The sequence below is a fragment of the Maylandia zebra genome, linkage group LG19, assembly GCF_041146795.1.
Source record: "Maylandia zebra isolate NMK-2024a linkage group LG19, Mzebra_GT3a, whole genome shotgun sequence".
Taxonomy (NCBI): Eukaryota; Metazoa; Chordata; class Actinopteri; order Cichliformes; family Cichlidae; genus Maylandia; species Maylandia zebra.
The window spans coordinates 8,284,813-8,309,704 of record NC_135185.1 but is presented as its reverse complement, the minus strand read 5'-3'; the positions used below and the strand labels follow the sequence as shown (position 1 = coordinate 8,309,704).

The 24,892-nt window shown below is 40.5% G+C and overlaps 3 protein-coding genes across 6 annotated transcripts in view; all 3 read right to left on the bottom strand.

The window, feature by feature from the left end:
• The window catches only part of loxl3b (lysyl oxidase-like 3b), a 32,131-nt gene extending 25,390 nt beyond the window's left edge, over positions 1-6,741 (bottom strand). The window contains exons 1-2 of one of the 4 annotated variants that reach the window (XM_024799524.2): positions 6,469-6,741; positions 59-409 (exon numbers count right to left, since the gene is read on the bottom strand). In XM_024799524.2, the coding sequence (XP_024655292.2) occupies positions 59-401 (343 nt within the window). In that variant the 5' untranslated portion in view covers positions 402-409; positions 6,469-6,741. The remainder of the gene's footprint in view (positions 1-58; positions 410-6,468) is intronic. The other 3 variants (XM_024799523.2, XM_024799526.2, XM_024799527.2) reach the window with 3 other exon arrangements.
• A 1,485-nt stretch (positions 6,742-8,226) lies between these two features.
• Positions 8,227-14,354, bottom strand: pank2 (pantothenate kinase 2). Its single transcript, XM_004554805.2, has 7 exons — positions 13,969-14,354; positions 13,086-13,438; positions 12,290-12,543; positions 11,312-11,488; positions 10,835-10,958; positions 10,133-10,258; positions 8,227-10,037 (listed from the first exon to the last, which is right to left on the bottom strand). The coding sequence occupies exons 1-7, from the start codon at positions 14,183-14,185 to the stop codon at positions 9,987-9,989; spliced, it is 1,302 nt and encodes a 433-aa protein (XP_004554862.1). The 5' UTR covers positions 14,186-14,354; the 3' UTR covers positions 8,227-9,986.
• A 650-nt stretch (positions 14,355-15,004) lies between these two features.
• mavs (mitochondrial antiviral signaling protein) lies at positions 15,005-24,178 on the bottom strand. The gene is made up of 5 exons (XM_004554804.3): positions 24,061-24,178; positions 21,325-21,447; positions 20,617-20,797; positions 18,809-19,542; positions 15,005-17,815 (listed from the first exon to the last, which is right to left on the bottom strand). The coding sequence occupies exons 2-5, from the start codon at positions 21,445-21,447 to the stop codon at positions 17,195-17,197; spliced, it is 1,659 nt and encodes a 552-aa protein (XP_004554861.2). The 5' UTR covers positions 24,061-24,178; the 3' UTR covers positions 15,005-17,194.
• Between the last annotated feature and the right edge of the window lie 714 nt (positions 24,179-24,892).

The following is a 24,892-nucleotide window of genomic DNA, read 5'->3' as shown; positions in this document are numbered from 1 at the left end:
ACTGTATATTTAACTGAATGCTGAAATTAGACACACTCATGGCTGAAGCCACCCTTACCTTGGCCTTTGCCATATTTAGCACTGTGGGTCCATCCTGTGGCTGAGACGAAGCCCAGATGGTGGCAAAGTACGTGGGCGTTAGCTATCGTGAAGTCGTCATCACAGATGGTTCCCCACTCTCCCTTGTAGAACAGCTCTATCCGGCCCTCGTTGTGTTTTCGAGGATATCCAGACAGTCTGACCTTTAGTCTTTCGGGCCGGGGGGATGGGGATGGTGTCGGTGTCGTTGTGGGCTTTGACGTGGCGGTGTTTGACGGTGTAGTTTGAGTTAAACAGTGAGGCAACCACAACCCAAGCAGGAGGCTGAACGCTAACTGCTGCTTGCATCTTGATTTATCCATTATTTCAGCTGCATATAAAGGAAGGTGCAAGAAAGTTATTATATACTTCACATTTAAGAAAACACAGAGAGAAAACACAACACAGATATCAGAGTTGTACTGATTTCTACAACTCGTTTTTCACTGGGAAAAAAGTCTGTTTGTGCTGTAATTACCAAATATTCCTTTACGTCAATTCAGACAGAGATTTAACTCTTTCTAGTATTTTTTTGAAAAAGTCGACCCCTCTTTCTTAGTTAGATCAGCTCCCACTCTAATATGGTTTCATTGACTGGTATAAAAAGGTGACCCCAGAATTTTAACCCTGATTCCTTGAAGAGTCTCTGGGTGCCCCAATGCAGTGTAATGAAAAAGTACTAACCCTCTCCAGGATTTCTTAGTTCTTTTTCCATATTTCTCACATTTTCACCCCTTTTTAAATCATGATTTAACTGAGAGTAACCACTATCCTCACACTGGTCTCTTTACCAGACCTGATGAATCCAAAACTCCCTGAAAAGAACTTGTCTGACAAAGTGATGTAGCTTAAAAGATCTCAAAAAAAGCAAAACATTATGCCACGAACTGAAGAAACAGCTGAGAAACCGAGTCATTGACATCTGTTAATCAGTGGAAAGGGTTACAAAACAATTTCAAATCCTTTGAGAAACCACAGTGAGAGTCCTTATTTACAAATTGAGAAAACTTGGAAAAGTGGTGAACCTCCCCAGGAGTGGCTGGCCTTACAACTTTACTCCAAAAGCACATCAACGACTCTTTCAGGAGAAGTTCACAAAAGAACCCAGAACGACATCTAAAGAACTGCAGGCCTTTACTCCGTTAAGATCAGTGCTCATGGTTCAACAATATGAAAGAAACTGGGCGAAAATGGCGTCCAATACAAAAACCACTGCTGACCAAAAAGAACACAAAGGCTCGTCTCACATTTCCCCAAAAAACATCTTGATGATCTCAAAGACTTTTGGGGAGGTATTCTGTGGACTGATGAAAAAGAAGTTGATCATTTTGGAAGGTTTGAGTCCTGCTACATCTGACATAAAACGAACGCAGTATTTCATAAAAACAGCCAAACATGGTGGTGGTAGTGTGATGGTCTGGGGCTGCTTTGCTGCTCTGTTGCTTCAGGACGTGGACTTGCTGTAATTGATGGGACAATGAATTCTACTGTCAAACAGAAAATAATGAAGGAGAATTTTTGGCAATGACTTCCTGCCCTGAAGCTCAAGCACACTTGATACCAGCAAGTCCACCTCTGATTGGCTCAAAAAACAAAACAAAATGAAGGTTTTGGAAAAGTCCAGATTAAACCAGATTGAGATTCTAGCTTGTGTGACCTTACACGGGCCGTTCATGCTCGAAAACCAAATATTCCCCCATAGCAACTTAAAAGATCGTGACTAGATATAAGAAATGCATGATTGCACTTCTTGCTGGAAAAAGTGACACAACGAGCTATTATGGTTAATGGTCATTTACCCCTTTTGCATAGGGCCACATAGGTCATATATATAACTTTTAAATAACTTTAAAATAAATGAAATCCTGATTTTCACAACTATATTCTGTATTTACTCAGGTTATTTCTGTCTAACATTAAATTTGTTTGATGAGCTGAAACGCGCAAGTTTGACAAACATGCAAAAAAATTAGGAAATCAGTAACTGCAACAGTATTTTCAGCACATCGCGCACAACACACAAACTGCTCGCCCTCAGTGTATTTTCTAAATAGCTGCAACTGCTGCTGAAAAAAGCGCCTCAAATATGCTCAACACATGGAAGGATTGATGTTAAGAGTGTAGAGTTGCTCCAGCAGTCTGATTCAAACCAGCTGGTTAATACTTGATTCTGATGTGTGTGGGGGTGGGAGGAGATCTTTTAAAAAGCACAGGCTTTAATGACCCCATGATCTGGCTGAATTTAAAGGCCACATGAATGTTTATATCTATTAAATTAATTAAAGTGTCCTTGTAGCTTTCTGTTCAACCTTTTTCAATTTGTGCGTGCTAATGTTTCACAATGCCGAACAGACAGTACTCTGGGTTAATAATTCATAAATTATTAATAAATGTTTTTTTCTATGAAATACCAAAAGTCTGATTTTTCTCAGAAAACCTCATTCTGCTCTTTTCGGCATAGGCCTGCTATTGATAACCTGACAGCCACGCTCCTTTTGAGCTTTCAGCGAGTGGACGTCTGTCCCTCCAGAGACACAAATGCAGCAGTGTGGTGTGTTTGTACAGAAACCACAAACTTAAGTTAACCTTTCCAAAACATGATCTAAGGCTGAGTACATCGTCTGAGTCCAATTTCACGCCGAATGGAAGGACACACACATTCACAGTTGGTCAGAAGAGGCTTTTAACGGCATAGCCAGCACGTCTGAAGCTGCTTATTTGTGTGTTCTGTGTCTTGAATCGTTCTCAAAAATATTTTTTAAGAAGAAAATCAAATGAAAACACTGTTTCCTTACATTCGGGTAGTTAGCAGAGCATATAGCTGCAAATGTTTCCCTTACAGAATAATAAACTGACGTTTACACACTTCCTTGCAGACATTTGTTGTTTTAGAATTTGTCTTCTTATTCTGTCAGACACACAACTTGAAAGTTGTTTCGCTTCTTGACTATGGTCTGTGAGACCCAGTGAGGCTTGTAAGGATGTGTGTGCTGAGCAGATGGAAGCTGGAAACTAAGAAGGACTGAACGAGTTTGATTCATGAGTTTGGCTACAATGAATGAGTTTGATGAGACACATCAAAGCCAGAAGAGTTACTGACTCTTTGCATATTTTCATTAAATATTTTTAGTGGGTGACAAACTTGGACTACATAATTGTCTCCTTTACTGCAGAATGATGCTGTTATAATATGTGCATATAGGTTGAGCATGGCCTTCCTTGGAATGGATGCTATTTAGGTGGAAGTATTTGTTTATATTATATTTCCTTTAGCATTAATGATGTCTTCACAGATGCACAAGTTATTCACGCCTTGTGAGGTAATGAACTGTTAAAGGTTCATGGATGCTGGCTTTTGAAATATGAGGTGCTAACAAGCCAGATGCTCTTCAGCACCAGAGGATGTGGTATCAACTATTTACAGATTTTCATTTTCTTATCATAGAGCAGACATGAGAGCTGAGAATCTTTTGCCCATGTCAGTTGTATACAGGAAGCCCTAAATTCTCTGTAATTTCAAGCTAAGAAATATTTTTGAACCATTTTCCCATCCTGACTATGACTTTGGAGAACTCAGGATCTCTGGAATGCTTCCCCCCCTCTCCCCAACCATTTTACTGGCCTGATTCTAATCAACTTCATTGTTAGCGTGTTAGTTTCTTTAGTTAGCATCACACAGTTTCACATAGTTTCAACATAGGATACATTTTTGAACTACTTTTTAAATGATTTGCTTCATTGTATTTTGTTCCCCGTTTTTTTGGGGTTTCTTTTGCAGATTATTATAGAGTAAAGGTTGTAAACAAGGTAAGTTTTGCTAAAATATGTGGCAGACCAACACTAACATTTTAACTCTGTTGTAAACATCCATCAGAGTTTACAGACAGCTTCCTGTTTTTAGACATACACATAATTTTTGTGTGTAAAGACCTATTATTATCACCATTTCAAATGTGCTAACTTTTGTCAGTAGTTTAAACCATTTACAACCCGCTGTGTGTCTTTGCCTTTACTATTGCAAAAATCACCATGTTTTCAGATGTCAGGCAGTACTTTGGTCAGTATAGAGTTATCATAATTGACAGACATGACACCCAACAAAAATAATGACCTCCAGGTTACGTGACATAGAATCATCCCCATATGGAAGCAAGGATACAGAACCATGCAAAGGTATTAGGCCACCCTTAATTTCTTTATGTCTTTGAAGGAAAATGAGAACTAGGTGCTGGGACTTATTAAAAGCTGTGTAAAGATAAATACAAACATAATATATAAGGCAAACAAAGACTTTGTACAATTATAACAAGCCTGAAAAGCAATATTTGTCTGTCTACAACTTAGCCTGAACTCTCTTAGACAGGCTTTCCTTAAGTAGTCTCCAGGAATAGTTCTCCGGGCTTCTCAAAGGCCATTCAAAGCACTTTGGATGTTGGCTGCCTTTTGTTGTGTTCCCTGTCAAAGATGATCCCACACTGCTTCAGTAACGCTGAGGTCTGCACTCGGGGGAAGCCAATCTTTTTCTATTCAGGTATGTTTTAGTGGGTTGACAGTGTCTTTGGGATCATTGTCATGGAGATAAATTAAGCAGTTGCCAATCAGATGCTTTCCAGATTTTACCACATGGAAGATCAGATCTGATGATGCTTTTCTGTTTATAATTCCATCAGTTTCGATGAGACCTCCAACTCCACTGGCTGAATTCCAGCCCCAAACCATGACAGAGCCTCCACTGTGTTTTACAGATGGCTGTAAAACACTGTTGTACTTCTTTCCTGATCACCTCTGTACATGTTGACAGTGGTTTGAACCAAACATTTCCAACTTGGATTCCTGACTTCATATTACTGATTTGTCTCTGATTTTCAGTGTAGTTTTCGTATAATTTGGTATACCTTAACCTTTTCTGTTATTGATTAAGGATGCAAAACGTAGCTACTGGTCATCTACTCTAGATAGCTTTATTTTAGGCCACTTTTGCGTTTGTCCTCCACTTTCCTCAATTTTTTAAAGAACACACTGCACACCATGCCACGTTTTCAGCCAACAGCTATTTGGGAAGTACCCAGACTGTGCAAAGATACTATTTTATGCCAGCCAAACTGTGTTATCTTTGAGAAATAAACAAATTATGTGTTTTTGCAACAGCAAGAAAATATCTAAAGATACCATTTAAAACCAGTTATTTGGTAAACTGTCTGTCATGTATAGACACAAAATAGATTCATCCATTGAGCTGGGTGGAAGACCTCCAGAAAGCCTGAAGAACTAGTGGAGTACAAACAATAACTAGTTATTTTCTGGTTTCTGTAGCCTTTGTTAAAAAAGAACCTCGATACAAAGTCTGAATCTGATGTTTCTGATCCAATCACCCATTTTCTCATCCTAATGTTTCTATTTCTATCATCAAAGCAGCCACTCTCCATACCAATGTGCTCATGGATCATGTCTTGTGAAAGGCTCAAATCAACCGGGCAGCAGTTCACCAAATCAGCACAGCTCTGACTCACCCACATACACAACACTCTTGGCCATTATAAAGTCTTACCCTGCACAACATCATGCCCACATTCCCACCAAAAGCCACACATATCTCATTCTTAATCTCTAAATACTTGCAGAAATCTGTACTGTGCTGTACTTTCACAGACTGAAAATAAACTAGCATTTTGAGCTCTATGGGCTAAAAAAAAGATTTCCCTGCCTTTTTGCAACATGCTATTGACTTTTGGGGTACTTTGTGAAACTTTATACTAAGAATAGTCCAGATGAGCCACAAGGAGTTGGATGGATGGAGGACAAAACTGACCCATAAGCCCGTTTCAATAAAGCAGCACAACATGGAAATCTGTGGTGGCTAAACATTTCCTGGACATTTTGACACAGTGCAGTTTAAGTATGTTGGCATTCTGGTTCATCTAAGTGCTAAGCAAGGAGTTGGACTATTTAATCTGGATGATTAACTGGCTGTTAAAAGCATCTGAGCACAAATCAATTTATCAATATCTTAATATAAAAAGGATTTACAGTATTATTATTATTATTATTATTTTTAAATCTCAGTAAATGGTTCTTCAAATCCAGATCCACATCAGCACCTCACACCACGCAGGAAGTTTCTTGTGAATGGACAGACGGATTTTTCCGAAGTCACTGTTTGTCTTTCCTGTCGCAACATTCCTCACATGTTTGATTCTGCATCCCAAAAAACTGCTCAGAGAAACAGCCTGTTTTACCACTCTGCGTACTGGGAGACCATACCTACGGCGCAGACGGTAAGGCAGCTTCACGGCTTTCAAATAATACAGTATAGTTTTTGTTTTAAATCCAGACTATGACTTGTGTAAAAAATTGCATCAAATAATCTGACTAATCATGAAGTAGTCTTACCTTATAATGCCACGGCGGAAAGGTTACAGCGGGTCTATTGGAGAGAGGGAGATGTGTCCTGAAGTTTATTAACTGAACCCAAAGTCAGAGGAAGCATAAAATCCCAGTTCTTGTGCTAAATCGCCCCCTCCATCAGACACAGGTTTCATTTGTAGGGCAGTGGTCCACCTTCTTCAAACGTTGTTGTCCGTAAATTGGCAGCTGCCCTCACCCGAGGAGGAGGAGGAGGAGGAGGAGGAGGGTACGGGACTGAAGGGGGCTGGATTTTTTTTTCCCCCTGGAAAGACACAGACTCTTTCATGGATGGTTCTGTAACAGACTGTCTTGCCTTTCGTAACTTCAAAAAAAAAGAAAAGAAAAAAAAATCACTTCGCCAATTTCACTCAGAGCCTACGTGTCTGTTAAAGCGCACAACGTGTCAGCTGCAGATTTACAACCGGGGTTAAAAATGTGCGACCACATCGACAGTTCCAGCTGTAATGCCTCTGCTAATGGTTTTTGCAATCCACTTGATGTTACCAGTAGTGCTGGCCAAGTAGTACTTGGTACATTAAATCCTCCTCCGATTATATCTTGAAAAGAAACTGACCAAACTGCATAGACTGTCTGTGCCAAATGGAATAAAGATACACTTTAAGATTTTATATCAACCAAGATGAGACAGACATTTCTGTCAAGTTAAAGGAGGCGGGTGCGTTTTGGTAGGTTTAAACCAGCCAAGACAAAAATAAATAAATAAACAAAATAAATTATGTATTAAATATTTTCAGTGGTAAATCACTAAAATACTGGAATTTGTTCCGTTGGAAATTTTGGTCTCGATCCCCACCGATAGTTTTAACCTTTAAAAACAGCGTATGTAGTAGAGATTAGTAAGTCATGATTTATATGATGAATCAGCATAAATTCACACATTTTGGACACATTTTAATGACCACAAATTTATCACTGTGATTCTTTTTATTTTTTACACAGCTTTCAGCTTTTCATGTATTTTGAACCTGGCATCTTTGGAGACCTGGAAAGTTGGTTAAATGTGCTATAAGATATACAAAAAATAGCCATGACAGTCAAGACAACAAATGTTCAGACATTTTTCAAAGTGCTTGTTTGAGGTGCATTTTTATTAGCAATCCCATACCAATAACATCACTGGTATTGATTCTATCAATATTTTTGATCGATCTGCCCAGCTCTATAAAACATGCATTCACTTACCTGAGGCGAAGTTGTTCCTTAGTGCCACGCCAGTGACTCTTTAAAATTTTCTACACTTATTGTATCCCACTATTTGGCACTTGTCAGGTTAAGTAATAGAAAAACAAAACGTCCCACAAACGCAACTTATGCAAAGTCCCAGAAACAGCTAGAAGACCAACTAGCTTATAGAGCAACTAGATGTAGCTTATTGTTAGCTTAGCATGAACAGTAGAAAGCAAAAACCTGGCTATGGCCAAGCATGAAATTTACCCACAACCTCATTAGTTTTTAAGCTGTGCAACACACTATAGCATAATATACTGCAGTATAACAAGTGCCATTTTAAAGAGTAGCTGTTTAGTAGCCAAGCTAATCTGAATCTGTAAGCACATAATTTCCTTAAAGTAACCTGATTTTCATTATTCTGAAGTGGCTGGTTGAACCTTTTAGCTTAGCTACAAACTCAGCCATCTCCAAGTAAAAATACATTTTAAAAACGAACAACTTGTCATTTAAATATCCCCAAATGATATGTCCACGTGTAGTTAGAAACATGAAGAGTTTGCCAAGTTGGTATTTAATTAGGGAAATTCAATAAGAAACGTGACATTATTCTATTACAAAAAAAGTACAAAGTTTTCTTTGTATAAGCAAAAGGAGAGAGAGCTTGAAAAACACAAGTTTTAATTTTAAAAATCGCATGGCTGAATACTGTACTGTATTTGGTACAAAAACATGTGAGGCACTTCATTTAAAATCAGCTTAGTGTATCTACAACTTGCTCATAGATCTCTAATAACTGACACCTGAAAAACCGTGTCTGCAGCTATTTACCAAGTCGTCTCTTCACTGCTTAGATTAATTTTATTGACCTATAATCGATGGATGGACTCGTTACTAAACAGAAAACAATAAAACCGGACGGATAATGAAATTCTAACAGTGTTTCAGTTTTCTCAGTTCAACTTTGATATAACCTTAATAATGAACGATCTTCACAGCAAGTAGTACATTCACTCAATATTTGAGTGCTTACTGAATAGGAAAAACCTAAACTGGGATCACAGCGTTTAAACACCTCTGTTGTTGGGAATCAATCAAGTTTCTGCTTTAAAATGCCCGTTTTATTTATGTGAATGATGCCACGACTATTACCTGTACTTCACATGCTCATTCATCAATATTTGTCTAATCAATTGCTCTGATTTCTCTGTAGGAATAGACTGGTTCAAGAACAGTTGACACCCAGCAGTGCAGATATCCTAATACACAACACCGTTTTTGATTACCAGCACTGAAATCTCAACTGGGAAGAGCATTTTAAGAGTGCTATATCACTCTTCACTGAGGCAGAAATCATATAGAAATGTTATATAATCTATAACAGTAACAGATCTGCTTAAAATAGTGGCCTGAAATGTATTTTTCTTTTCTGTTAAATATTTTCATTTCAAATCCAACAGTGACATTGAAATGTTACATAATAAAACAGACAGAAAAGAAAAAACAAAAAGTAAATGGTTGTAATTTTTTGCAGTGTTAAAGCTTATCAAGGCCACCAGGTGGATGGGAGTTCCATCAGGTTAATAACAGAAACACTAAACTCAATTCATTATGAATTCATCATTTATTACATTACAGTTTTAGAGAGCAGTTACTAACTCCTAAGGTAAAGCTGATACTTTCTTTTTCTAAGAATAACCAGCAGTTGTTTCCATTCAAAACTGTAAAAAAGCTCAATTTTTCTAATGCCAGAGAAAGCATTTAAAATACATTGTGTCTGAAATTAAGTTGGTGATTTTATAGTCATTTTCTAAAATTTAAGCCACATCACACTGACGAATTATACTTTCATTACTTCTTCCATCCACCTGGTCCCACCTTGGGTAACATACAGTTAAAAATGATAGCAAATATTTGGACAAGAACCTGATACCCACTGAGGGGTAAAGAAAGTCAACATGACAGGACTGCCTGCTGAAAAGTACTTTTTAAATGAAGTGTTTCAGGCAACCCCGGTGAATTTCTTTGAGGTGCTTCAGACTAAACGTGGCTCATTTCTGCAGAGTCCTGCATACAATAACTGTCAGCTTTGCTGTGTACAACTTCATGGCAGGAAACCGGTTTATTTCATCTACTGACCAAAATAGCAGATGTGTAGAAAAACCTAGAAGTGAATTTCACCACTTAACAAACTTTACAAGATTTACCAGCAACTGGTTGGTGGCTGGAATAACATCTCACACTGGAACTAACTGGTAACAGTCTAAAGTGCTAATGGTCTTTGCAGCAGATTGACAGGTACTTCTTTGGGTGGATTAGGACGGATGCAGAAGCTCTAACAGGGCTCCAACTGCACCAAAGTAACCCTAAAAACAGCAACAAATGGCACAAGGTGGCAGTTAGAAGTTAGAAGATACTATACATGTGGTCTTTGATGGGAGTAAGGGGTAAACTTACTAACCTCATGGCGAAGGAAGAGTGCCTTGAGCTGACCTTTAGACCAGTAGTCCATGGCATAAGCCAACAGCTTCATAGAGAGGGTGTTCACTCTTAGGAAGTTCCCAACAAACAACACAGTCTCGATGTTCTTTACAAAAAAAACCAAAACAAGAATAGGAATGTAAACTATTAGTGCCTAAACAACTGATGAGAGACACCAGAGTTTTAGAATAACTGATATCACACTAGAAAAACAAGGGAAATAATGTAACTCATTCATAGCTCAAGGAAAGAAGATCCACAATGCAGTTTACCTCCTCTACGCCTTCATAGCCCTGTACAATGCTGCTTGATCAAGACGGCACAAGGCAGCACCGTAAAGAGGCTGAACGCAAAGAGGAAACAGACAGTAGGAACTGCAGGGGGCAGACTGTTCAACAGAGGAAGACAAAAAAACCACCTCAAACCTTTTTATAGTTGTGCAACTGGGAACACAAATCCTAATTCCTTGCAGTCTCTGAATGAACAATGAGGTAGATGGTAGCATATATACTCTGTAAGTGTAGCTGATTTGATCATTTAGAGGCTACACAGCATCCTCCATCCATCTAGGTGGCTCACCTGACAGTTTTACATCATATATATCTGCAATCGCGGCATTAAGACTCACAGTGCAACAAATGCACACTTAAGGTGTGGCTGTTACATTGTCATCACTACTAACCTCATTCAGAGCACACATTCTGGTGATGGAGCCGATGTTATTGGTGATGGTGACCAGTGTTGCCCTGGCCAGGTCCTCTTTAGAAACAGACTCCCTCTTATCTTTAGACATCATGTTGCCGAAACTGCCAAAGCAAGGCAAGATTTATGTTTGGAAGGTCGCTCAATTTTAGAAGCTGAGCAATTATAATTCTGCCTTTGACGTACAGCAATACTGAACATCTTATAAACAACACCAAAGCGGACAGAATACGTCAAAGTACATTCGTTTTTAAGACAGATATAGCTAAACATTGAAAGCTGCAGTGATGGATCTGTAATTTAGAGCTTACTTTTTTACTAAATTTCAATTGTGAGATTCAAAATTAAGTAAACTTAGCACAGTCCTGGTTCCTTGAATCATCTACTTATGCTGGAACATATCACAAACAGGGTTGTGATATAAAGAATGAACAAAGGCAGCAGCTTTAAAACGCACCTTGAGGCCACAGCCCAGCCTGGCAGCCCAAACCTCTCATAGTCCCCTCCATAGATGTCTCGCACCAGCTTGTCCACACGCGTGCTCTCCCCCTGAGAAGCCATTTCTAAGGCTTCCTCAAATGTAGAGCAGCCGGTCAGCAGGCAACACAGGCCAAGGAAGGTCCCACCACCAAGGCTGTGAACACATGCAAAGTGACATGTAAGGCGTATGTAAATCAAGACATCTTAGAGTAAAATAAAGTGTTTAGGTTCTGAAATTACAGGGGAAAGACACGTCTATGCATTAGAGACTGCTCATTCAAATACATGAGTTCTTTCCCAGTACAGAGGACAGAGGGCCATTATGTGGAGAAAGAAACAAGCATTCATGAGTCCCTTTCAAAGCCAGCAGACAGAAAAACCACATGTGAAAACAAACTAGAGGGCAGACAGACTACAAAGGATTTTTTTCTCCCTCTACCTAAAGAAAAAAAAAAAAAGACTATAATTGACCATTTTAAATGTACGGACTAAATCCAGAACGAATGAATTATTTTTTGTCAAGAAAGCAGTTTGTAATGAAAGTGGAAGGTAACGGGAACGTCACACAAAGGCACCGACTCGACTGGACTGCACCTTCCTGAATCACATTAGTCTGGTGTCACGTAGTTTACCCTTTGCTAGTGTCACAATGCTCTTCTCTAATTCATCTTCCTCTCTTAGGACCAAGGGCTGAAACTAAAAAAAAAGAAGGATGAAACGTAGGAAAACCCAGCCGGTGCCCATGCTAGTCATGGCCTTTTAGACCTCAAAAGTTGCACTTCACCTAACCTGTAATATCCAAACGTAACCCAAGATTATCAAATTACATTTAATACACAAGTTCGCTTTAAGGTTACTAAATGTAGGCGAATGCTATTTTCCACTTCACTCCTACTCACTTCCCAATAGCACAGAACCTGTTAAGCATCTCATCTGCCATCCAGCTCATCATTACCTGGTCCCAGTGACTCGTTTGTAGTTGTTCTCAGAGTAGACTGCCAGGATACTGACCCCAGACCCTATATTGACCAGCAGCAGAGGATAAGGATTCTCCAGTGTACATGGCTTCTGGACACAGTGGTCTGGGTCTGCAGGATTTTCAAAGTAGTAACACTCTGAGGGACCGCTAGACATCACCGAGTCGAGGTACAGCACCCCCCGAATCAAACAGTCCAGCTCATCCAGCTTGTGAAGCTCCAGGTCAGCCATCTTTGTTTTTCCCCCGAAAGGAGAGAGGGAAAAAAAAGAAGTGGGAGAAGGAGCAGAGATAACATCAGAAAAGTGATGTGGTCTGGAGAATACAGAAGCAGGAAAGTGGATGATGGGGAGGGGATAGGGACAAAGATCAGTGAGCAGGCATTTTTATTATAATATAATAAAAATAATTTAATTTGTCCAATTAAATCAGTTCATTGGAAAGTGAGTATGTGTGTGTGTACATGTTTGCTCAACTTCCAACACATTTGTGCTTAGATGAAGCCAAAAACAGTGCTACAATTCATGGCTCATCTCATGATCTTTACTGACCCTAGACTGCCAGCCCCACCCAGCAGAAGTAGCATGTTCTCGGTCTCACCAATCTCTCCAGTGTTTCCAATGGATATTGTTTGCGCCGTCTCTATGCTCATCTCATTTGCCTGCCCCCCACCCCTCCTGATCGACCAAGGCAAATAGCTTTTATTCCAATCTATACCCAACGCCCTACAAGATAACCCCCCACCCCCCAAAACAGAGCACAACAGCAGACCCACCATACGGAAATCAGACTCAAACTTGTACGCCCCCCCTCCGGTGGCGCACAGGGTGGTGTGAAGGCTGGAGAAGTGCTTGTCGCGGCCCATCTGCAGGAAGGCTGGGAGGTCGTGCGTGGGAAAGCGAATAAAGTGCAGGTTGCCCTTCCTGCCGCACAGCGTCAGGTCCTGCAGCTCCAGGTGAACGTCCCTGATGCCAGTCTTGCCATAGGCGGTGTTGGAGGTCAGGTAGCGCCGGATGCTCTTCAGATTCTCCACCTCTTCTTGCTCCTCTTCCGCTGTGATGTCTTTGGGCTCAAAGTAAACGAGCTTCACCAGAGTGCCTCCGATGTCCATCCCAAACCAGGGGAATGCTACATTATGTGAGATAACACATGCAAAACTGATGTTCACCCTCGTTTTTGTAAATAAAAATATTTTGCACATTGATGAAAAATACATACATCTACAAATATAAAATATTTATGGTAAATGGCACATATAAAGCTGAGTTTTCAGCGTTCACCCAGATGATGGCAAAGCTGCTTCATCCATAGATGCAACAGTACAGTGTGTACCGCTAACGCCATCTTGTTGCAAAAAGGAAAAAAAAAAGATTCTGGCTATGTGCTGCCACTACAGCCCACCAATAATAAATACATCGGATGCCAAATTAGTCACACATTTGCTATAAACCAAGTACAGTGGAAGGCCAGCGCAAATATACATTTTTTTAATTTATGTGACCAACTGCGGGGTTTTCTTGCCAAACCTATATTATCAACAGCGACTGTCTTTAATGGGGAACGCCTCTGATTTTTTTTTTATTTTTTATTGTAGACATACAGCAGCCCCCTTTTCCCAGTAAATACACCAAGCCCACGCTGCCAACATTAACACATACGCGGCCTCGTTTTCTTCACAGAGTCGTGTCGATGCCTCGTCGCCGACTGGGAAGTCCGCCGGTCGGATGTGGCCCTTCCTGCGGTAGTGGCACTCTCACTGTTGGGCTCGTTTCTGAAATGAACGGGCATCTCCTTGTCGGACCGCGGCTGCTTCGAGGGCGTTTCGTTTTCGTCAATAATATCATCGTCGTCTCGCTGGTGGCCATTGAACGCCATTGAAATGACTAATTAGCTACATATAGGCTGACTGCTCGGTCAAATGAAACCAAATGATTTATGAGGACAATGAATTTTGAAGCTCAACGAGGTAGCTAATTAGGTAGCTAAGTAGCTAACAGTCCTTTGAAAAGGCTGGGCTACATGTCCTTTTTGTGTTCGCTGTCAAGACAGAGGTGGGCGGGGCTAACGTGTTAGTGAAGGACGCAACGACCAATCAAACGGCGACATTGACAGTCGGGAAAACGGTTTATAAAAAGAGGCTGATGTCACTTTTTTTCTTCATAGTATGAAAAACGTGATGTCTGGGAGTAGAAAATAGGTTAAATATACACAAGTCAAACTTTGTATTGTTCTGTTGTCTCTTATTCAAAACTCTTATTTAAATAGCGCAAATAAAAAAAATAGGAAAAAATAAACTTGAACTTTGAAAACTAAAGTAATATATAGAACAAATAACCGTAGTTTTAGTATTCAGTTATATTATAAAATATAAAATATTATAAAAAAAATAAACTAAAACATTTAAACAACAGACTGAAAAAAGCAAACCAACTGAAACTAAGATGAAATAAAAACAAAGTCAAAACGAAAGGGAAAAAATTACAAATTACATATCTTATATTACAGACACATTGACAGAAGCATAGTTTTAGAGGCATTACTAGTAACACAATTTCATGAAATACAGTAACTATAATGAGACAATCTGAATTTTATTTCATGGCCTATTATGCCTGATTATATGCAACTATTTCCTAAAGGAATTCAGTGGTTACAGTTTAAAAAACAAAAAATAAAACAAAACAAAAACATACATCTTTTCAGAAATTCAAGTTTATTGATGTGAATATAAATTTTAGGAACTTTTACATTTTTACAGATTACATAACCACATGAACTGTAATTATGTCATCACCTCAGCAGCTCAAAAAGGCTCTTAAAAAGTGCAAAAGATTTTCCTTAAAATTTCATTATTGACATAACTATGTACAATAAAACCTCTCAACTTACAGAACAAACCTAAACAGGTTTTTATTTAAAGGAGAAAAATCATCTATTGACGACTTAAATGTTGAATCAAACATTTGCACCATATAAGACAACCTTAGGATTAAATTGTGCCAATTGTTGCAAAAGTAGGTGCCAGTTGCAAAATAGTTATTGACATTTTCTAACCGTAAAATAACATCGATTAAATTTAAACACACATTTAGATACATGAAAGCAGAAGAGGACACGTGTCAAACGCCATAGACAAACACCCAGGTTATGATACAACTATCACTGCCATGATACGAAAACACCTGCTGTTTAAAAAAATAAAATAAAATTATGCAGGGATTAGCTGACTGACTGCTTGATTGCTGAGTGTTTTTTTTTTTTTATGTTAACAGCACATCAATCTTTCTTAAAATAAGTAATTAGGTATCTATATAGGACTTGGAGAAGGCATTCGACCGTGTCCCTCGGGGTGTCCTGTGGGAGGTGCTGCGGGAGTATGGGGTGTCTGGCCCATTGCTACGGGCCATTCGATCCCTGTACAACCGTTGCAGGAGCTTGGTTCGCAATGCCAGCAGTAAGTCTGACTCGTTCCCGGTGGGTGATGGGCTCCGCCAGGGCTGCCCTTTGTCACCGATTTTGTTCATCATTTTTATGGACAGGATTTCTAGGCGCAGCCAAGTGGCGGAGGGCTTTCACTTTGGTGGCCTCAGAATCTCATCTCTGCTCTTCGCAGATGATGTGGTTCTGTTGGCTTCATCGGGTGAGGGCCTACAGCTTGCACTGGAACGGTTCGCAGCAGAGCGTGAAGCAGCGGGAATGAGGATCAGCACCTCCAAATCTGAGGCCATGGTTCTCAGCCGGAAAAGGGTGGAGTGCCCACTCCGGGTCGGGGACGAGTTCCTGCCCCAAGTGGAGGAGTTCAAGTATCTCGGGGTCTTGTTCGCGAGTGATGGGAGAAGGAGCTCTCAATTTACCGGTCAATCTACGTCCCTACCCTCACCTATGGCCACGAGCTGTGGGTAGTGACCGAAAGAACGAGATCGCGGATACAAGCGGCAGAAATGAGCTTCCTCCGAAGGCTGGCTGGCCTCTCCCTTAGAGATAGGGTGAGAAGTTCGGCCATCCAGGAGGGGCTCAGAGTAGAGCCGCTGCTCCTCCACATCGAAAGGAGCCAGCTGAGGTGGTTCGGGCATCTGACAAGGATGCCTCCTGGGTGAGGTGTTCCAGGCATGTCCCACCGGGAGGAGGCCCCGGGGCAGACCCAGGACACACTGGAGAGATTATATCTCTCGGCTGGCCTGGGAACGCCTTGGTGTTCCCCCGGATAAACTGGAGGAGGTGGCTGGGGAGAGGGAGGTCTGGGCCTCTCTGCTTAGGCTGCTGCCCCCGCGACCCGGCCTCGGATAAAGCGGATGAAGATGGATGGTATCTATATAGCACATATATATATAAATATTTACAAATAAATACATTTAAAGCCATATTTCCCCACTATGAATAGGGGAAAACAAAGAATTTACACTGTGGTGAACTACTGGTACTCCTGCCTCCACAGTCCCCAGCAAGCCAAACTCAGGTCCTTGATTCATTAACTCATGCTGGATGACAGCCAACAGTCTTATCTAGCTTGTCAGAGAACATGCAAACAATGATTAATACACGCCTTTAAAAAAACACACATTTGCATCGCACAAGTGCATAAATAACCTGAGATTGTAACCCAGTTCTATGAAGTGACCCGACTAGAATAGTAAGGGTAGACTTAGTTTTTGTTCCCTATAGTCAACCTCACTCAATAATAAAGACATAAAATGTCAAACTTAAGAGCAGAATGGTCATTAGTGACGTGATCAAAGGTCTGCAGAGCCAGCTGTAATTACTGTAGGTAATTATTAAACTGCTGCCTCATGCCAACCCATGGCAGTGATTTCATTAAGGCACCTAAAATCCTTTTCAAAAGCCTTAAAGTCTAATCTTCTCTTTCATTCCAGGTATTATATCCCCTTATTTGTTAAACCTCCACACCATCAGCATTGCACAGGCACCCACTCCTGCAGCGGCCAGAATGTACTTTGCGTTAGGTGATTGGCTGAGACAGGTCCACGGAGCTGAAGTATCTGCTAGCTCTTCTCCTGCTTTGAAGGTGGTGTTTAAACTCCCAGAATCAGCAGCAGCATGTGGGAATGACGGTGGTGCCGAGGAGATTTCTTTGGCCGTTTCATCATTGACGTCTAGGTTAGGGATAGATGGCTCACCGGACGCATGTATCACCAGCTCCTGTGTTTCAAAGCTTTGACACGGCGACTCAAACTGGTTCTCCTCAGGTTCGTTATGGTTGAGATTAGCGAAGCCGGTCTCCTGGCATGGCAGTGGCGTGACTGTAGTAACTGTGGAGTCGAAAGAGGACACGTCATCCGGTGGAGCTTCACTTATTTCCAGACGCTCAGTGTTGCCCGAGTAGGGCTGCGGCTCTGAGCTGGACGCGAGGATGGTAGGACTGGGTTGATTTTGCGGTTGGATGCTGACGAGTTGCCCTGGCTTGCTCAGACAAACATCATCATTAAGAGAGGCCTCCATCACTGGAGTACCAGGCCTGGGGGAGGCTTCAGCTGCAGTTTCAACAATCTGGGGGGGAAATTCATAACAGAGGTCAATTTTATTGCCAAACTGCAATTTTTCAATGTCCTAACTTTCAGGTATGTGTAAAAGCTTATAGGTTCGTTAAAAGCACCTATATGGAGGTCTGGTAATAACACTAATACATACTACTGTCAAAAATGCTAACTTAAGTTTCCATTAAATATATTACATGTCATACAGGAGAACTTTTATACCGGATTTTCTCACTTGTACACGTTTAATTGTATTCTAGAATATTTTCCTCTCTGACATTTTGAATGAACTCATCATTACCAAAAGTTTACAAATAAATGTGCAGGATGGGTTTTATGAAAAGATGCCTTGTGAAAGACTAGGCCTATAAGACTGCTAGAAATTGTTTTTGTGTGTGTGCCTTCCAGTTTTTTTGTATACCCTGCAGTAATGTGAGCATGTGGCTTAATGGCACACGTCCAGTGGTGTTATGCCCTTCCAGTGACTGTCAGCTGGAGACTTTTACTCGCCAGAAAATACAGTAATGTCCCAACAAAGGTCGAACTAGCAAGGCCCTTTAAAAAATTACACATTTTTCAACATACTTTTTAGGGTTCAAGGATATACACAATATACAGTAGTTGGATCATTAAAAAAAGTTACTTACTTACAAAAAGAAGAAAAGGCTACAATCGTACTGCAATACTATTAGCAAAGGTTATTTTTGTATGTATTTGGAAACAATTGTAGCAACCCTTTGCATGTTCTCTGTCCACAGATTACTGTTCTTAGTATAATTAATTTAATGTAACTTTATATTTATAGAAATGAAATTTCTCTAGAAAAGAGAGAAAAAAAATGCCGAGTATACCACCCAAAGAAACCACAGAGGTAAAGCTTCTCATTTTGAACGAAATGCTGCCTAAGGTGGTTTAAGCACCAAGCTAAGTTAAGTGAATATCAGACAGCACTGTTGCAGGAGGTGCCATTATTCAAGTCTTAAAATGATCATATTTTAGTATTCACCTGTGTAGAAGGAGGCCCAGAAATCTCTTCAGGCTGTGAGACAGCATCAGGATTTTTGTTCAATGGAGGAGTGCTGTCCTGGACCGGAGGCTTCTCTGGGGTCCTTGTGTAGAAAGAGGGTCCATCAGTCACATCAGAGTTGATCTGGGCTTCAGGTGGACTCTCTGGCTCCTTGTTCTTTTTGGTAATCCTGCTTCTGAGAGGATCGGCTTCATGGTGTTCAGTTGGATGTGGTGGTGGAGGAGTGGTTTCCCTGTTGACAGTAATGGCACCATCTCCAGAGCCCACCTGAGCTCCAGCAGCAATATTTTGGATATCTGATTCAGAGTTTTCCTCTGGCTCCTTGCGAAAATTAATTCCTCTCTCTGTGGATGTCACCCGAATGTGTGTGGTCTTGGGGGAAGCAGGAGGTGTTGATGGAGGATGTGCCACTTCAATCTGTGTTGACTTTGGAGGCTCAGGGACAGGCTCAGGTGGGGAAACAACTTTGGGACCTGGGTCTGCAGCACTCTGGGGGGTTTGTGGCAGTGTTGGAATTTTCGGAGAGGGTGGGGCCTGGATAGCTGGCTCTGGGGGAGCTGGAGGAGCTGAAGGAGCTGCAGGAGCTACAGCTGGCAGAGCTAGAGCATCCCGACTGTTATCACCACTCTCTGGAATGGGCAGATGACCGGCAGATGGTGCCGGGTGGACGTGTGCCGTGACAACAGACGTTGGAGAGGAGCTGGGGTTGGAATCTAGGGCAAAGGAAACAGTTCTGCTATTTAAATCTCTCATGACATCCTATCAGTAAATCTCTGTGAAATCCTGAAGGACTACCTAAATGTGAAACTATACAGAAATGAATTTGTCATGAACTCTGCGATGCTGCATATACACATATATATACATTTTCATTTTAAAAATGAAAATGTATATATTTATTCTATATGCAACACGCTCTGCATAGTGTTCTTCAAAAAGGAATCCATTTAAATTGTAACAGTTTTCCAAGCAGTGTTTACAAATGATGAATCCAATATACTTTAGTCTTGGATCTAAACAAACAGAGTAATGTTTGTTGTATAATAATGTATATATAATCACTTTTCTGAGCGACTGTAAACATGTTTGGGTTGAAACATATTTGCATTATCTGCACAAGCTGTTTATGTTTCGGAGAAGGTTGAGTTCAAACTGTCATTTCCAGCACGCTGAGTAATCCAACAAACCAGGACATAAAAAAAATAATAATAATCTGGTCTAGATTAGCAAAAACACAGGATGTATTACAGCATGTCATTACTTATTTGATAAAAATGGTGCCAACAATGGAGAAATTGCTTGTGAAAACATTTTGCAGAAATAACTTCTATTACTTTCTGTATGACTATCAGTCTCTCACATTGTTCTTCCACCCTTCTTCACAGCGTCACTTCAGTTTACTGCGGTTTGCAGGCATTCAACTTTTCAGTTTTCTACTTGTCAATAGGTGTTTTCACTGAAGAACTTCAGAAATGACTTTGAACCGTTCCCATACTGTTGGACAGGAACAGGATCATTGCTGATGTCTTTCCTCTGGGGAACTGGTTACATACCTGAATGCTTCAGATTTAAAAATGGCCTTTATCAACTGCTTTTGTAGAGGTTTTCACACTTGCTACTTAGTAATTCACACATTACCTCTGCTCTATAGCTTAGTTTTTGTTATATAAATACTGACAAGTGTGCTTTGTCATGTCAAAAGTGTGTACCAAGACTGTATCCGTTACTGCTTGCATAAACTTCAACACTATCATGTACGGTGCTGGGTAAATTATTTGGCAACTTACTGTTAACATCTGTTAGAGCGTTGTATTCTGCTCTGATGTCCGCTGCAATGGTTCTCTTCTCACATGCCTCAAGCGCCTCAATGAACTGCTCGGGCCAGTTTTCTCTTCTTTTCAGGCAGTCCAAAAGAAGCATCATGCCTTGATAATTCCCACTTGTCTCAGTTTTTGCCTCAATGACGTCCTAAGATTTGTTAAAAAATAGATCAAGTGAGAAAACAAACTCAGTTTAATAGATAACAGACAAATCATCAGTAGTTTAGTCTTTAAAATATGCCTTTACCAGTGCTAATGCCCTTTACTGTTCGGTTATCAATAAACAACCAACCAATCAACCACAAAGCTAATTTAATCAGTGACACTAGTGTGTTTACCAAAACAACAAATGTAATTTTTACAGTGAGAGTCGTGCAAGGAATAGCAAAATAGTTTGAGGCCTTTTTTGGGGTTGCCTAACTAACAAGGCTTGTACTGCTCGATGTGTTTCCATAGGAGCATTAAATAGTCATTAAAGACAGCAAATAATAGGTTGGTTTAAATGAACACTTTCTGATTTAAATAAAGAAATGCAGGCTACTGTATTTAAACACAGTTCACATGTAGCTATACAACATGGTAATATACAGAAAAGAAGGTATCAGACTGAGTATACTTGGGGTGCATCTAAACAGAACAACAAAATTCTTAGTCTGAGAGCTTTCTGAAACATACCCTGTCGTAAGCAGTCAGGCAAGGCAGATGCATCATTACTTCTCTCGGTTTCACCTTGGAAACGATGATTGCCATATTCCGCCGTATGTATCCATCGTACAGTTTGTCACTGGCGAACGACATCTGGAAAAGTCAAAGGGCAAAAATATTACAAATGTTTACTTTTGTTATCAACTCTCAGATTCTACAGCTATTTACAGCTGCACACCCAGATAAACACTTTACTACATTTCAAAATGTCAGATAACACCATTTTATATTTTATTTTTTTAGCCTCACTACAAATGATGTGTGAAAGTACCCTAAAAGTGAAACCATGAAACCGGATTGAAAAGCACAGTGAGGGGATTCTTTTCCAATGAAAGTGAAAGTGAAAGAGAAAATGCAAGCAAAGGGCAGCAAAGGAGGGAAATTGCTTTTCTTTCATTTAGAAACCTCTTTTTTCCTTTTAGTCTTGACAAAGCCAAAAATCACCTCCCAAAGGGAATAATACACTCGTAGTATCAAGGTTGCAGCCGCCTGGAGTAAGAAGAAAGAAAGCAGGCTCCACTAATCACTGATTAATCATCTGCAGGATTTAATACCTGACTTTCCAATGTGCAGTATTAAGCCCCTGTTCTAAAACACGGTTGCATATTTTTAGGGTCAAATGAAGGCTTGGGATCACTTATTTGTGTTGAATACACTTTAAGCCCTTTCATTTGTTTTTACCTAAACAGCTAGATTAGCATCTGCTATGAGGGGGGGAGTCATTTTCACAGAATATCAGTGTCACTGCCAGAGATGGGCAGTAACGCATTACTGTAATCTGATTACTTTTTTCGAGTAACGAGTAAAGTAAGGGATTACTATTGCAAAAACGGTAATTAGATTACCGTTACTTTCCCGTAGGAACGCTGCGTTACTGCGTTACTAAAACCGTGATTTTTTGCGAGAATGTCTCATGACAGTGACGTAAGCGAGTGCGCCGTTAGTGACAGCAGCTGTGTGCAGATCAACAATGGATCACATATCGATTGTGGGAGAGAGTATGACCGTGCAGCATTTAAAGCGTGGAAGTACTGACCTTACTTTGAGTTTGATTCCATAAAAAGTGACAAAAACATTAGCGTCCATCGTGCGTGGGAAGAAAACTTCTTTTTACAGCGAAAAAAACCCTAAACTTCCAAGTAGGCACCGAGTGCGCTACGACGTAATGGGAAACTCACAGAGAAACTCGCGGATTCTTCAACTGACCGCGGCACACCTGCACCAGGGTAAACCTCCGCCTACCGCAGTCCTGCTTTGCAGGTGAAAATAGAGCAACAGGACCGCTAGTCTTTGACTTTATTTATTTTCTGCTGTGTTTTACTTGCATCTATTTGAAAGAGTGAGTGTAAAGACAAAAAATATTTTATTTTATGTGCTGGAATGTGCAGAAAATAGGTTTAAATGTTAAACTAATTTCTTCCAGTCAGAGAATGTTGCATATAATTAAATTTTTGCTTGATGCATAAAGTTAAAAGATTAAAACTAATAAAACAAGTTTTAAAAAGAGATTTTTCTATTTGATTACATTTTGTATGATGGATTATGTAGAAAAAGTAGAATTGGGCTGAAAGATCTATCGCTTTATCACCTATTCAGGTTGTAAATCGTGTTTTTAAAAAGTAACTAAGTAATTAATTACTTTTGAAAATAAGTAATCAGTAAAGTAACGGGATTACTTTTTGTGGAAGTAATCAGTAATTAGTTACTGATTACTTTTTTCAAGTAACTTGACCAACACTGGTCACTGCTAGCTTTAAAAAAAAAAAAAAAAAAAAAAGATATGGGACTCTAAAGTTCTGAATAAATGTGGGACATCAGCAAAAGCAGTCTGCCTGTGGCTCAAAACGGAAGTGATGTCAGGGGGAGCAAACAAAGAGCAAAGTCTTCCTGGCTGTCTTAATAGCCCACAGAGGACATAGTTTACCTGACAGGTAGACAAAGTGTTGAACCTTAAGATTAAACAGGAAGAAGTTTTGAGAGTGTGCATTATTTCCAAGCTGGCGTCTAAGTATAAAGCGAGGAAAGATTGTAGATTAACAAGACAAGGAAGGACACAAAAATGCACCTTGACACAAGGACAGATTCTGAACAGCTGAGCCCAATGAATGACCTCTAATGTGGCAGGTCATTTCTTGCCAATATCCAAGTCTCAGGATCAAGTTTCATAGACAGTTCTGGTCCAGTAAGATATTACCACCGCAGCTATTTTAGTCCAATAAAAACTCTCAAGACAAAAAGAGGTCACAAGAAAGAAAGAAAGACATTGAGACGTTTGTTGGGTAATAACTGCTCCAACCCGTTTTGGAGGAAAACACCCAAAGAAGGTCAGGAAGGAGGAAATAGGGTGCACACAAACTACACGTACGACCGCGTGTCAGCTACTGCAATATCACGTTAAACTTTCAAATCTACTTTGGGGGTCAAACAATTCGCGACACGAAGTTTGCAAATAAATTTAAAAAGGCTACACAGCCACATCACACAGAAAGGACTGACACCTGCCTGTAAATGATCGAAACCTGTCTGAAATAACCGAGTATGTGCTAACTAAATGGAAATAACAGTCAACTGCTGCCAACAAGAAATTAGATAGACACGACACTCTCCAGCTAAAATGAATTGCTAACATTAGAGCTAAAACATCGTGTTGAGCAGCACGATTAATTTAGCTTCATAAATCGTAATGTTACATAATGTAGTGCTCACCTTTACTTTTTCGTGTCCCTGCAGCTCGTCACTCCCTTTCTACAGCGATTCCTGCACTCAGTAAAAACCTGCGTCCTCTTCGTCTTCTCACACACACATCTGCTCAGCGGTTCCCCCCCACGAGGGCTCCCTCCTGCTCTCCTATTGGAAAACAGCGCCATCAATCAAATATTGGGCCAATAGAAACTGCAATGAAGATGTAATGAAGGCGTGGCTTGCTTATACTTGACCCTAACCCTGACCTTTCTTCTGCTGTGATGGACGGCAGCCGTATTACATTGGATCTCGATTTCTGGTTTACATCTGTCCCTAATCCTTGATCCTAATCTGTGCACTCACTCACACACACACGCTGCTGTTTTCAATAGCATTTTAAAGCTGCTGCTGAATAGGGTCCAGCGTGTGGCAAGGAGAAAGCCATTGTTAACAGAAAACCATAAGAAGCCCCGTTTGCAGTATGCCATAAGCCATGTGGAAGAAGCTGCTCTGGTCAGACGAGACCAAAATGGAACTTTTTGGCCATAATGCAAATGCTATGTGTGGCAGAAAACTAACACTGCACATCACTCTGAACACACCATCCCCACTGTCAAATATGGTGGTGGCAGCATCATGCTCTCGGGGTGCTTCTCTTCAGCAGGGACAGGGAAGCTGGTCAGAGTTGATGGGAAGATGGATGGAGCCAAATACAGGGCAGTCTTGGAAGAAAACCTCTTGGAGTCTGCAAAAGACTTGAGACTGGGGCGGAGGTTCACCTTCCAGCAGGACAACGACCCTAAACATAAAGCCAGGGCAACAATGGAATGGTTTAAAACAAAACATATCCATGTGT

Bases quoted from the DNA above. Each gene is read 5' to 3' on its own strand.
- pank2 (XM_004554805.2), bottom strand. From the start codon at position 14,185: ATGGCGTTCAATGGCCACCAGCGAGACGACGATGATATTATTGACGAA. The intron at 11,489-12,289 runs GTAATGATGAGC...ATGTGTTCACAG, and splicing joins AAACGAGTCACTGGGACCAG to CCTTGGTGGTGGGACCTTCC. The intron at 10,959-11,311 runs GTGCGTTTTAAA...TTGCTTTGGCAG, and splicing joins GGCTGGGCTGTGGCCTCAAG to TTTCGGCAACATGATGTCTA.
- mavs (XM_004554804.3), bottom strand. From the start codon at position 21,447: ATGTCGTTCGCCAGTGACAAACTGTACGATGGATACATACGGCGGAAT. The intron at 20,798-21,324 runs GTATGTTTCAGA...AACAAATCTTAG, and splicing joins GCCTGACTGCTTACGACAGG to GACGTCATTGAGGCAAAAAC. The intron at 19,543-20,616 runs GTAAGTTGCCAA...CCTTTGCCCTAG, and splicing joins CGCTCTAACAGATGTTAACA to ATTCCAACCCCAGCTCCTCT.